The sequence below is a fragment of the Coregonus lavaretus genome (assembly GCF_964263955.1).
Source record: "Coregonus lavaretus genome assembly, chromosome: 33".
Taxonomy (NCBI): Eukaryota; Metazoa; Chordata; class Actinopteri; order Salmoniformes; family Salmonidae; genus Coregonus; species Coregonus lavaretus.
In genome coordinates this window covers 33265633-33279809 of record NC_140020.1, presented here as the reverse complement: position 1 = coordinate 33279809, position 14177 = coordinate 33265633, and the positions used below count along the sequence as shown (strand labels likewise).

Genomic DNA, 14177 nt, shown 5'->3' with positions numbered 1-14177 from the left:
GTCCTGGGGAGGGCTGGGGGAGTGAAGGGGGGTGGGGCTTTTGTTTGTGATGGCTCCCAGCTATTGATCAGGGCTAACCTGGTTAAATAAAGGTGAAATAAATATATATATTTTTTTTTACTTGTAAAGTGTGTGTGTGTTCTGTGAACCTATTGACTAACCGCAGCGATTCAGTGCCTGCTGTGCTGTCACAGAGTGCAAGCACCTACACTCACAAAGTACACACACACACCCATACATACAGTTTCTTTTTTTTAATGCGGACTACAGAGACTTCCAGAGAGTTTGAAAATAACGACAGACGTAAAAAAACGGGAGGAGGAAGATAAAAGGAGAGAGGACTTGGGAAGAGAGGGCACTTAATGTGGAACTCAGCTCCTTGTAATTTGCTGTGGGAGAGAGGGGGAGGGGAAAACCCAGGGGGAGGGAACAGGGGAGAGCAGAGGCCATTCAGTCTGACACACACAGAGACATACACACATACACTGAGTGGACATGCTACCACCAGAGAAAGAGAGAGAGAGAGAGAGAGAGAGAGAGAGAGACAGAGAGAGAGAGAGAGTGAGCCCGTCTGAAAGAGGGATACAGAGAGCCCAGTGAGAGACAGCTTCTGCAAGCCAGTAAAGAAGGGAAAGAGAGAGCAAGCTATAGAGAGACAATCAGAGAGAAATAAAGTATAGAAAGAGGGGTCAACAGCTGCTGCACCAGTGAGAAGTCTTAGTGTGTGTGTTAGGTTCCAGAGTGAGTGTGTGTTTATGAGTGTGTGTTGGGAGCAGCGGACGGCATGCTTGCTCCATGAAGAAGGAAATGTATCCGACTGACTGAGAGAATGTGAGGAAGTGTGGGGGAATTCTGCAGGCTGAGGGAAGGGAATACTGCGATCGGAATACTCTGCTCCTGGTGGATATGCAGACTTTCCTGGACTGTTGTTTAATTTTCAAACCATTTACTCCTCTTCAGGGGTTTAAACTCATCTGTTCTTTTTGCTGAAGGAAAATCAAGCCATTATGCCAACTGGTAAGCAGGATTTATTTAAGTTATTTATACTGTAGACTGTTTTATGTCCAATGCTATTTGGGGGCGCCTTCATCTGTCAAAGGTTTTACATTGTCAGTTGGTTTTGTACAGTAAAAAATGACTAGATCAAGTTTTTTTCCCCTCAAGTGTCTGATCCGCAGACAAAGGTGCATCAGAGTTGAGATTTCTTTATCTTTCATATCATGTTGTGTCTTTGTGGTAAACTGGGGGCCTTTTAATCACTGTCCTAGTCCTCAAGTCTTTGAAGGTGAATGCCTTGATGGTGTGTCTGGTAGGAATGAATACTCCTGTTCATGTTTTTATTCATATACACATATGTCATTCTTGCATCTGGAAAAGGTCATTTGAATGAAACTTGTTGTGTACTTGTATTGTTCTTATTGGTTTATTAGTTGTGTCGTATCTAGCCCCACTGTTGTCTGTTGTGTGTGTGTTTGCTCCTTTGTGTGTTGGTGTGATATATTCTCCCTGCCTACAATGTTATATGAAGTGTGTGACCTCTTTGTCGAGTTGTTCTCTCTCCTGTGCTGTTGTACGAACAGTGTTTTATAGTTGCTTTCCCGCTGAGTCAGTTGAATGGAACATGTTTGCTTTCTCGCAGGGTTGTTGGTTCTTCCTGATTAGGAGTGATTTAGATCATCCTTAGTTCCTCTCCTGTAACTTTTCCCCCACAGACGTTGTTCATTTGTAGAGCGTATTCTCACTGACTGAGAGGTAGAGTTATACACTGAGTATACAAAACATTAAGAACATGATATAGACTGACCAGGTGAAAGCTATGATCCCTTATTGATGTCACTTGTTAAATCCACTTCAATCAGTGTAGACAATTTCCTGTGTGTATCAAGAATGGTCCACCACCCAAAGGACAACCAGCCTACTTTTTATTTATTTATTTTACTAGAAAAGTCAGTTAAGAACAAATTCTTAGTTACAATGACGGCCTACACCGGCCAAACCTGGACAGTGCTGGGCCAATCGTGCGCTGCCCTATGGGACTCCCAATCACAGCCGGTTGTGATACAGCCTGGAATTGAACCAGGGAGTCTGTAGTGACGCCTCAAGCACTGAGATGCAGTGCCTTAGACCACTGTGCCACTCGGAAGCCCACAACTTGACACAACTTTGGGAAGCATTGGAGTCAACATAGGCCAACATCCCTGTGGAACGCTTTCGACACCTTGTAGAGTCCATGCCCCGATGAATTGATTAATTGAATTCTGAAGTTTGTAGTCTAGTATTTTTTTTGTGTAAAAGTGTCTGTGTGCTAAATTGACATGGAGTTACTTCCATGCAATGTTGCTGTGTAGAGTTTATTTTTCACATGGGCGTTGAATGAGCTATGTTTACTCCCTTGTGTGGTATTTAATGTCTCCCTCTGCACTCCTAATATCTCAGATAGCCATTTGTTAGTTGGTGTGTCAGTAGATACTGAGAGGGTTGGTTGTTTGGTTTCCTCTCCCTGCATGTCTGTCTGTCTGTCTGAGTAGCTGTTTGGGGAGTGCCGAGATGCCATTCTGCAGCCCGTGACCCAAATTAGAGCCCTCGGGAGTGCCAGGAGGGGGGCGAGGGGTGAGGCACGGGGGTGAGTGGGGGGCATAATTACTATGTAGAGGCTCAGTGGACAATGCACCCCCTCCTACCACCACCCTACCCCAGCTTACTAAGACATCTGCCCCCATACTCAGCTAGCCCTGCTGGGGTGGGATGGGGATGGGGGAGGGAGCATGCGGGAGAGGGGAAACCAATCAATATCTTCCCCTTTCACCCTCAAAAGTCTTCACGTCTATTGGTGTGTGTGTTGTGAGAGGAGAGGTAGGGAGACTTATGGAGGCTGTGCAAGGCAAGCACATGTTAGTGGGAGAGATGAGGTGGGGGGGGGGGGCAGATCAGCTTTAATATTGCAGATAGATTGTAACTTCCATCAATGTAATTGTCTGCATCACTTCCAATCCCCATATGTTTTTTTTCTTCTTGCCAATATATATATATATATATATATATATATATATATATATATATATATACATACATATATATATATATATATATATATATATATATATATATATATATATATATATATATATATATACATACAGTTGAAGTTGGAAGTTTACATACACCTTAGCCAAATACATTTAAACTCAGTTTTTAACAATTCCTGACATTTAATCCTAATAAAAATTCCCTGTCTTAGGTCAGTTAGGACCACCACTTTCTTTTTAAGAATGTGAAATGTCAGAATAATAGTAGAGAGAATTATTTATTTCAGCTTTTATTTCTTTCATCACATTCCCAGTGGGTCAGAAGTTTACATACACTCAATTAGTATTTGGTAGCATTGCCTTTAAATTGCTTAACTTGGGTCAAACGTTTTGGGTAGCCTTCCACAAGCTTCCCACAATAAGTTGGGTGAATTCTGGCCCATTCCTCCTGACAGAGCTGGTGTAACTGAGTCAGGTTCATAGGCCTCCTTGCTTGCACATGCTTTTTCAGTTCTGCCCACATATTTTCTATAGGATTGAGGTCAGGGCTTTGTGATGGCCACTCCAATACCTTGACTTTGTTGTCCTTAAGCCATTTTGCCACAACTTTGGAAGTATGTTTGGGGTCATTGTCCATTTGGAAGACCCATTTGCGACCAAGCTTTAACTTCCTGACTGATGTCTTGAGATGTCGCTTCAATATAACTGTGCTCTTTCACAAAAGCTCTCAACCTATAACCTATATACAGTGGGGAAAAAAAGTATTTAGTCAGCCACCAATTGTGCAAGTTCTCCCACTTAAAAAGATGAGAGAGGCCTGTAATTTTCATCATAGGTACACGTCAACTATGACAGACAAAATGAGAAAAAAAAATCACATTGTAGGATTTTTAATGAATTTATTTGCAAATTATGGTGGAAAATAAGTATTTGGTCAATAACAAAAGTTTCTCAATACTTTGTTATATACCCTTTGTTGGCAATGACACAGGTCAAACGTTTTCTGTACGTCTTCACAAGGTTTTCACACACTGTTGCTGGTATTTTGGCCCATTCCTCCATGCAGATCTCCTCTAGAGCAGTGATGTTTTGGGGCTGTCGCTGGGCAACACAGACTTTCAACTCCCTCCAAAGATTTTCTATGGGGTTGAGATCTGGAGACTGGCTAGGCCACTCCAGGACCTTGAAATCCTTCGTTGCCCGGGCGGTGTGTTTGGGATCATTGTCATGCTGAAAGACCCAGCCACGTTTCATCTTCAATGCCCGTGCTGATGGAAGGAGGTTTTCACTCAAAATCTCACGATACATGGCCCCATTCATTCTTTCCTTTACACAGATCAGTCGTCCTGGTCCCTTTGCAGAAAAACAGCCCCAAAGCATGATGTTTCCAACCCCATGCTTCACAGTAGTTATGGTGTTCTTTGGATGCAACTCAGCATTCTTTGTCCTCCAAACACGACGAGTTGAGTTTTTACTAAAAAGTTATATTTTGGTTTCATCTGACCATATGACATTTTCTCCCAATCCTCTTCTGGATCATCCAAATGCACTCTAGCAAACTTCAGACGGGCCTGGACATGTACTGGCTTAAGTAGGGGGACACGTCTGGCACTGCAGGATTTGAGTCCCTGGCGGCGTAGTGTGTTACTGATGGTAGGCTTTGTTACTTTGGTCCCAGCTCTCTGCAGGTCTTTCACTAGGTCCCCCCTGTGTGGTTCTGGGATTTTTGCTCACCGTTCTTGTGATCATTTTGACCCCACGGGGTGAGATCTTGCGTGGAGCCCCAGATCGAGGGAGATTATCAGTGGTCTTGTATGTCTTCCATTTCCTAATAATTGCTCCCACAGTTGATTTCTTCAAACCAAGCTGCTTACCTATTGCAGATTCAGTCTTCCCAGCCTGGTGCAGGTCTACAATTTTGTTTCTGGTGTCCTTTGACAGCTCTTTGGTCTTGGCCATAGTGGAGTTTGGAGTGTGACTGTTTGAGGTTGTGGACAGGGATCTTTTATACTGATAACAAGTTCAAACAGGTGCCATTAATACAGGTAATGAGTGGAGGACAGAGGAGCCTCTTAAAGAAGAAGTTACAGGTCTGTGAGAGCCAGAAATCTTGCTTGTTTGTAGGTGACCAAATAATTATTTTCCACCATAATTTGCAAATAAATTCATTAAAAATCCTACAATGTGATTTTCAGGAATTTTTTTTTCTCAATTTGTCTGTCATAGTTGACGTGTACCTATGATGAAAATTACAGGCCTCTCTCATCTTTTTAAGTGGGAGAACTTGCACAATTGGTGGCTGACTAAATACTTTTTTTCCCCACTGTACTTACTATGGACACAGTATGCTTTACATTAGTTATCTTGTTGTTATTAGTTGTTGTTAGTTGTTATTAGTCCCATCCTTCAGCTCCATTCAACACGTCCCAACCATCTCTTAACACCATCCATATTGGATTTCTATTTGCCATATATTTTTCAACTGTACTGTGATGTTTCACAAAGTTCTGAACCCTTCTATTCTCATTGTTTCTACAGATTGTAAATTGAAAATAAACATTTTTGCTAAAACTTTTATTATATTATTGATCGATTGACTATGACTTTTCGTATCACCCAGTATTGCAATCCTTCAGCCATTCCTGGACCTGTGACCAAAAACAAGCTACAAATGGACAGTACCAAAACAAATGATCTAATGATTCTGTCTCTTCGCAGCAAATTCCCAAATGTTTTACTCAAATTACTCATTTTAACTCAATCGATCCAGCTCTCCAACCCTTTCTCCTTGTGCTTTCGTTGACACCCTCTCTGTCACTGTAATTTCTATAATTTGTGCCGCCTGCAGGGTTGGCTGCTCTCCAGTTCTCCCAATGAGAGTGAGTCCCTCTGCGTAAGTCTGTCTGTGGCTTGGCTGCCTATATAGAGATATAATGAGTTTACATTGTTGTTGTCTCTGTGCCAGAGAGGCAGTGAGGTGGTTTATGAACAGTATAAGCATTATCTCCAGTGTTTAAACATGACGGGCCCTCTTCAGGTTGAAATGCTGTTGTGCAGCATGTGTAGCTCATGCAGAGCCAAAGCATTAGTGTGGAATGTTTTCCTCCTTTCCTACACACTCTCTCTGACACACATGCGCGCACTTCGTGCACACACACACACACACACACATATACAGTACCAGTCAAAAGTTCGGACATACTTACTCATTCAAGGGTTTTTCTTTACTTTTACTATTTTCTACATTGTAAAATAATAGTGAAGACCTCAAAACTATGAAATAACACATATGGAATCATGTAGAAACCAAGAAAGTGTTAAACAAATCAAAATATATTTTATATTTGAGATTCATCAAAGTAGCCTTGATGACAGCTTTGCACACTCTTGGCATTCTCTCAACTAGCTTTATGAGGAATGCTTTTCCAACAGTCTTGAAGGAGTTCCCACATATGCTGAGCACTTGTTGGTTGCTTTTCCATCACTCTGCGGTCCGACTCATCCCAAACCATCTCAATTGGATTGAGGTCGGGTGATTGTGGAGGCCAGGTCATCTGATGCAGCACTCCATCACTCTCCTTCTTGGTCAAATAGCCCTTACACAGCTTGGAGGTGTGTTGGGTCATTGTCCTGTTGAAAAATAAATGTTAGTCCCACTAAGCGCAAACCAGATGGGATGGCGTATCGCTGCAGAATGCTGTGGTAGCCATGCTGGTTAAGTGTGCCTTGAATTCTAAATAAATCATAGACAGTGTCACCAACAAAGCACCCCCACACCATCACAACTCCTCCTCCATGCTTCACGGTGGGAACCACACATGCGGAGATCATCTGTTCACCTACTCTGAGTCTCACAAAGACATGGCAGATGGAACCAAAAATCTCAAATTTGGACTCATCAGTCCAAAGGACAGATTTCCACCAGTCTAATGTCCATTGATTGTGTTTCTTGGCCCAAGTAAATCTCTTCTTCTTATTGGTGTCCTTTAGTAGATGTTTCTTTGCAGCAATTCAACCATGAAGGCCTGAGTCATGCAGTCTCCTCTGAACAGTTGATGTTGAGATGTGTCTGTTACTTGAACTCTGTGAAGCATTTATTTGGGCTGCAATCTGAGGTGCAGTTAACTCTAATGAACTTATCCTCTGCAGCAGAGGTAACTCTGGGTCTTCCTTTCCTGTGGCGGTCCTCATGAGAGCTAGTTTCATCATAGCACTTGATGGTTTTTGCGACTGCACTTGAAGATACCTTCAAAGTTCTTGAAATGTTCCGTATTGACTGACCTTCATGTCTTAAAGTGATGATGGACTGTCATTTCTCTTTGCTTATTTGAGCTGTTCTTGCCATAATATGGACTTGGTCTTTTACCAAATAGAGTTATCTTCTGTATACCACCCCTACCTTGTCACAACACAACTGATTGGCTCAAACGCATTAAGAAGGAAAGAAATTCCACAAATTAACTTTTAACAAGGCACACCTGTTAATTGAAATGCATTCCATGTGATTACCTCATGAAGCTGGTTGTGAGACTGCCAAGAGGATGCAAAGCTGTCATCATTTCAAAGGGTGGCTATTTGAAGAATCTCAAATATAAAATATATTTTGATTTGCTTAACACTTTTTTGGTTACTACATGTGTTATTTCATAGTTTTGATGTCTTCACTATTATTCTACAATGTAGAAAATAGAACAAATAAAGAACAACCCTGGAATGAGTAGGTGTTCTAAAACTTTTGACTGGTACTGTATATACGAGTGCGCATGCACACACACACAAATGCACGCTCTCTTTCTTCTTTCTCTCTCTCTCTCAATTTCAGTTTCAATTTCAATTTAAGGGCTTATTGGCATAGGAAACGTATGTTAACATTGCCAAAGCAAGTGAAGTAGATAGTAAACAAAAGTGAAATAAACTATAAATATTAACAGTAAACATTACACTCAGGAATTCCAAAAGAATAAAGACATTTCAAATGTCATACTATGTATACAGTTGAAGTCAGAAGTTTACATACACCTTAGCCAAATACATTTAAACTCAGTTTTTCACAATTCCTGACATTTAATCCTAGTAAAAATTCCCTGTCTTAGGTCAGTTAGGATCACAACTTTATTTTAAGAATGTGAAATGTCAGAATGATACTAGAGAGAATGATTTATTTCAGCTTTTATTTCTTTCAACACATTCCTAGTGGGTCAGAAGTTTACATACACTCAATTAGTATTTGGTAGCATTGCCTTTAAATTGTTTAACTTGGGTCAAACGTTTCGGGAAGCCTTCCACAAGCTTCCCACAATAAGTTGGGTGAATTTGGAGGGGGACACTCGGGGGACAATATTTGAGAGCCAGAGAGGAGAGTTGATTGAGATCCAGTCCTAGAGGTGGATATTAGATAGATAGATAGATAGATAGATAGATAGATAGATAGATAGATAGATAGATAGATAGATAGATAGATAGATAGATAGATAGATAGATAGATAGATAGATAGATAGATAGATAGATAGATAGATAGATAGATAGATAGATAGATAGATAGATAGATAGATAGATAGATAGATAGATAGATAGATAGATAGATAGATAGATAGATAGATAGATAGATAGATAGATAGATAGATAGATAGATAGATAGATAGATAGATAGATAGAACCCTAAATAGCCTAATAGGTAATAGATAAGTCTAATAGTGCATGAGCTCTTTTTCAGAGTGAAACTACCAAGGTAGGGTGGTAGAATGAGGGTAGGGTGGCGTTTGTGACTGATGACCCTTCCTCTCCTCTCCACTTTTTTCTCTGTCTTTCATGTTCTCTCCCTCTTGGGTTTGTCTTGATCCTGATCTGATTTAATCACAGTTGAAACTGTTACCATAATGTTGCAGAGGCGGTGAGACGGCCATAACTCACGGCAACGCCTTTGGCCTATTACTGCTATTCATTTCCCCTGAGTGTCCTACACCCCTCTGCCCCTCCGCCCCTATACACACCCCACCCCGGCACAATTTGTACTTGTTTGTTGTTGTTACTTGTTTTTGTCTGTGTTCAACTTTCTTATTGCAGACATGTCAGACACCATCCATAATGATTGACTGTCACTGCAGATTTAGTGCAATGAATAGAGGGCAATAAACAATTGTGTGGCATAGACACTGCTACCAGTTGGCATTGTTGTTCTTCTCTATTGTCCATACGGTAAACAAGAACACACAAGGTTGGTGGTGGGTTGATGGGAGGGGAATGTGTGGTCAGACCCTGCCCAGTCAGAGGTGCTCCTCTCTGGGGTGGAGAAACCACTTTTGGCCCCTTGGTGAGAGAAGGGCGAGAAGGGCTGGAATTCAGTCTGTTGATGTTTAAGAACTCAGTTCCAGAATCCCTCTCTCCTTCTTTTTCTGTTGTCCCTCTCTCTATATCAGTGGCGGTTGGTGTTGTTCAAGATTAGAGCTGACCTTTTTTTTCTGTTACAGCAAGGACTGTCATTCATATTCCATTCACCCAGCTCAATGTAACATCGATAGGTTTAGGCTACTACATGATACTCGAATTTGCCCTATACCCATCATGACGTTGCTACAACCTAGCCTACAAATGAAAGTTTATAACGTAGGAGCACATTTCGAGAGGCAAATTGGAGTAATCAAGGTGACAGACAGTGACACATTCAATACCACCTTGCACACTCTTACCTGCATCTAGCTGATCTGGGGTGTAGTCATTAGTCCAAACAGTTGCAAAACACAGTTGCAAAACGTTCCATTTCTATTAGACAAATTCAGGTATGTCCCTCACCTTATCATTCTGTTTGCTTCAGTTTAAGAAACGTTTTGCTACAGAATCTGCTTAATAAATACACCCCTGATCACCCGCACACACAGTTCACTTTCACAGCAGCCACATACAGCATCATCACTTTGCTCATTGTCAAATTCCTTCTCGCATCTATGCGCTCTCCTCCCACCTTTTCACTTTGCTAGTGGACTTCAGTGCACAACACAACAGCTGTCTGTGAACAGGTGCAAAACCGTCTCCAAGCCAAACCTTCATACCATAGTCGCTAACCACTCCACAACCTACATCATTATCACCATATTAACATTATAGTCAACAAACTAGAACTACCACGTTAGTAAACCCACAATCCAATGCATGTGTACAATCACATAGTACAGTGTACAGCAAGCAGTTTAGCAATTACGCTGGCGGGCCCCAGTGTCAATACATTTATATAAAACCGAAAGCTTGCCTTGACTTGGAAGAGTTGCAGTGTTGAATACCTTTATCCAGCTACATAACATAAATACCTTTCCTCTCTGTTTGAGTCAGGTTGTTGAGTAGGAAAAAGTATCTGCAGTAGCCTAGTAAGTGAAAGGTAAAATAATAAGACAAAAAATACAACAAAATATAGCTAGCTCTTAATTTTAAGAATTGTTTTTGTTCAAAACTGTTCAACTATAGTCTTTCTCTCACTTTGAGTCATCTACTCACCACACTTTATGTACTGCAGTGCTTGCTAGCTGTAGCTTAAGCTTTCAGTCCTAGATTAATTCTCTGGTCCTTTGATTGGATGGACAAGATGTTAGTTCATATTGCAAGAGCTCTGATAGGTTGGAGGACATCCTCTGGAAGTCGTCATAATTACTGTGTAAGTCTATGGAAGTGGGTAAGAATCATGAGCCTTCAAGGTTTTGTATTGAAGTCAATGTACCCAGAGGAGGATGGAAAATAACTGTCCTCCAGCTACACCATGGTGCTACCCTGTTATATTTTAGTTGTCACTGTATTAGACTAAGCATAGGTGATTTGATGATGTTGAATATGTGATTTGATGATGTTGAAATGTTGAAGTTGAAATGGTGCTGGAATAGTGGAGGCAGCTAACTTTCTGTGGTTCTAAATCAATAGTTGTTTGGTGGTCCGAAAATGTCTGAAACATTAACTTGCTTGACCATGCTGTAGGTCATGTAACTGTTTGTTACATGCTATATGCTTTGTGGACTTTACCGGACAGATGTTGCTCTCCGGTTTTGTGACAAAGTTGTGGTTAAATTGATTCTGCCACTGTGTCTTCTTATTGTCTCTGCCTTAGACCTATATATCATGGTCGCAAGGCATATGAACTAAGAGGTTATAGAGCAAACAACGCAATTATCACAACACATAGGTTGCCACTTCCTGTTGAACGTGAATGAGGGAGAACTCGGTTTGTTGTTTTTGAAAGTTTGTAGCCCGCGACGCAGTTAGCCATTGTGGCTGGGACCGCGGATTGTCCCGGGCTTGTAGCTGTCTAGATCCCTGCTGTTTGTTGTTGTTGTTTTCAATCTTCCCTGTGACCTGCCCTGTGTGGAACTGCGAGGAGTAACAGTGTAACCTATGTTGCTACTATGACAAAGACCAAAGCCGGCGGGAGTACCGTTGAGGACAGTGGTGTCTCTCTATCACAGGTGAAGGATCTTTTAAATTAACAAAAATAGTTCTACAAGCAGTTGTTACAATCATATATTTTGTTTTGTCCAAATACTGGTGGAGTTCAGTTGAAGGAGAAATCAAATTATCTCGAGGGACAATCAAGGCGGAACAACATGGTTGGGGACAGAATTGCAGAATCTCCACATGAGACCTGGACGGAGTCTGAGGACAAGGTGAGGGAAATAATCTTGGAGAAACTGAAGATGGACCACAGAAAGATTGAGATGAAGAGCCCATAGGACTGGAAAACCCACCACCCACCCATGTGACAGGCCCAGGCCGATAGTGGTCAAGTTCCTGAGGTTCAAGGACAAGGTAGCTGTTCTGGAAAGAGCCAAGAACTTCAGAGGAACGTATATCTTCCTCAACGAGAACTATCCTGAACCTGTGCGCCAGAAGAGGAAAGATCTTATCCCACCCATGAAAGCTGCCAGAGCGTGTGGGGACATTGCTTACATCCGCTATGAGAGGCTCATTGTCCACCCTCCCTCCCAAAAGCCTGGAAGGGATGAGAGAGCCAAGCCTATGGGTTCGTAGCTTCAACCCCGCATTATTCATGAAATCAATAACTTGCTAACATCAGATACCATTCATATATTAGCCATTTCTGAGACACTTAGATAATTTATTTGACGATACAACAGTACCAATACAAGGATATAACATCTATAGAAGAGACAGGAATGCTTATGGGGGAGGTGTTGCTGTATAAACAGTTGAAGTCGGATGTTTACATTTACTTAGGTTGGAGTCATTAAAAATCGTTTTTCAACCACTCCACAAATTTCTTGTTAACAAACTATAGTTTTGGCAAGTCGGTTAGGACATCTACTTTGTGCATGACACAAGTAATTTTTCCATAAATTGTTTACAGACAGATTATTTCACTTATAATTCACTGTATCACAATTCCAGTGGGTCAGACGTTTACATACACTAAGTTGACTGTGCCTTTAAACAGCTTGGAAAATTCCAGAAAATGATGTCATGGCTTTAGAAGCTTCTGATAGGCTAATTTACATCATTTGAGTCAATTGGAGGTGTACCTGTGGATGTATTTCAAGGCCTACCTTCAAACTCAGTGCCTCTTTGCTTGAAATCATGGGAAAATTTAAAGAAATCAGCCAAGACATCAGAAGAAAAATTGTACACCTCCACAAGTCTGGTTCATCCTTGGAAGCAATTTCCAAATGCCTAAAGGTACCACGTTCATCTGTACAAACAATAGTACGCAAGTATAAACACCATGGGACCACGCAGCCGTCATACCGCTCAGGAAGGAGATGCGTTCTGTCTCCTAGAGATACTTTGGTGCGAAAGGTGCAAATCAATCCCAGAACAACAGCAAAGGACCTTGTGAAGATGCTGGAGGAAACAGGTACAAAAGTATCTATATCCACAGTAAAATGAGTCCTATATTGACATAACCTGAAAGGCCGCTCAGCAAGGAAGAAGCCACTGCTCCAAAACCGCCATAAAAAAGACAGACTACGGTTTGCAACTGCACATGGGGACAAAGATCGTACTTTTTTGAGAAATGTCCTCTGGTCTGATGAAACAAAAATAGAACGGTTTGGCCGTAATGACCATCGTTATGTTTGGAGGAAAAAGGGGGTCGCTTGCAAGCCAAAGAACACCATCCCAACCGTGAAGCACGGGGGTGGCAGCATCATGCTGTGGGGGTGCTTTGCTGCTGGAGGGACTGGTGCACTTCACAAAATAGATGGCATCATGAGGAAGGAAAATGATGTGGATATATTGAAGCAACATCACAAGACATCAGTCAGGAAGTTAAAGCTTGGTCGCAAATGGGTCTTCCAAATGGACAATGACCCCAAGCATACTTCCAAAGTTGTGGTAAAATGCCTTAAGGACAACAAAGTCAAGGTATTGGAGTGGCCATCACAAAGCCCTGACCTCAATCCTATAGAACATTTGTGGGCAGAACTGAAAAAGCGTGTGCGAGCAAGGAGGCCTACAAACCTGACTCAGTTACACCAGCTCTGTCAGGAGGAATGGGCCAAAATTCACCCAACTTATTGTGGGAAGCTTGTGGAAGGCTTCCCGAAACATTTGACCCAAGTTAAACAATTTAAAGGCAATGCTACCAAATACTAATTGAGTGTATGTAAACTTCTGACCCACTGGGAATGTGATGAAAGAAATAAAAGCTGAAATAAATCATTCTCTCTACTATCATTCTGACATTTCACATTCTTAAAATAAAGTGGTGATCCTAACTGACCTAAGATAGGGAATTGTGAAAAACTGAGTTTAAATGTATTTGGCTGAGGTGTATGTAAACTTCTGACTTCAACTGTATATTCAGAGCCATATCCCTGCAATGCTTAGAGACGATCTTATGTCAAGTGTTATTGAAGTGTTGTGGTTGCAGGTTCACCTGGCACATATAAAACCGTTTTTTGGGGGGTGTTGCTATAGGCTACCAAGTGCTAACAGTCAGTATCTACATAATATGTGTGAAATGCTTGATAGTGTGTGTGATGTAAACAGATTGGTCTATTTTCTTGGGGACATGAATATTGACTGATTTTCATCAAGCTGTCCGCTCAAGAGAAAGCTTCTCACTGTAACCAGTGCCTGTAATCTGGTTCAGGTTATTAATCAACCTACCAGGGTGTTTACAAACACTACAGGAACAACATCATCCACATGTATTCATC

At 41.5% G+C, this 14177-nt stretch overlaps 1 protein-coding gene across 1 annotated transcript in view; it reads left to right on the top strand.

The window, feature by feature from the left end:
- Positions 1-452: 452 nt before the first annotated feature.
- Positions 453-14177, top strand: part of LOC311108825 (pleckstrin homology domain-containing family G member 1-like) — a gene marked incomplete at its 3' end in the record, with an annotated part of 55319 nt that continues 41594 nt past the window's right edge. Inside the window, exon 1 of the mRNA XM_084151585.1 lies at positions 453-1017. Within this exon, the coding sequence (XP_084007711.1) occupies positions 1008-1017 (10 nt within the window). The 5' untranslated portion in view covers positions 453-1007. The remainder of the gene's footprint in view (positions 1018-14177) is intronic.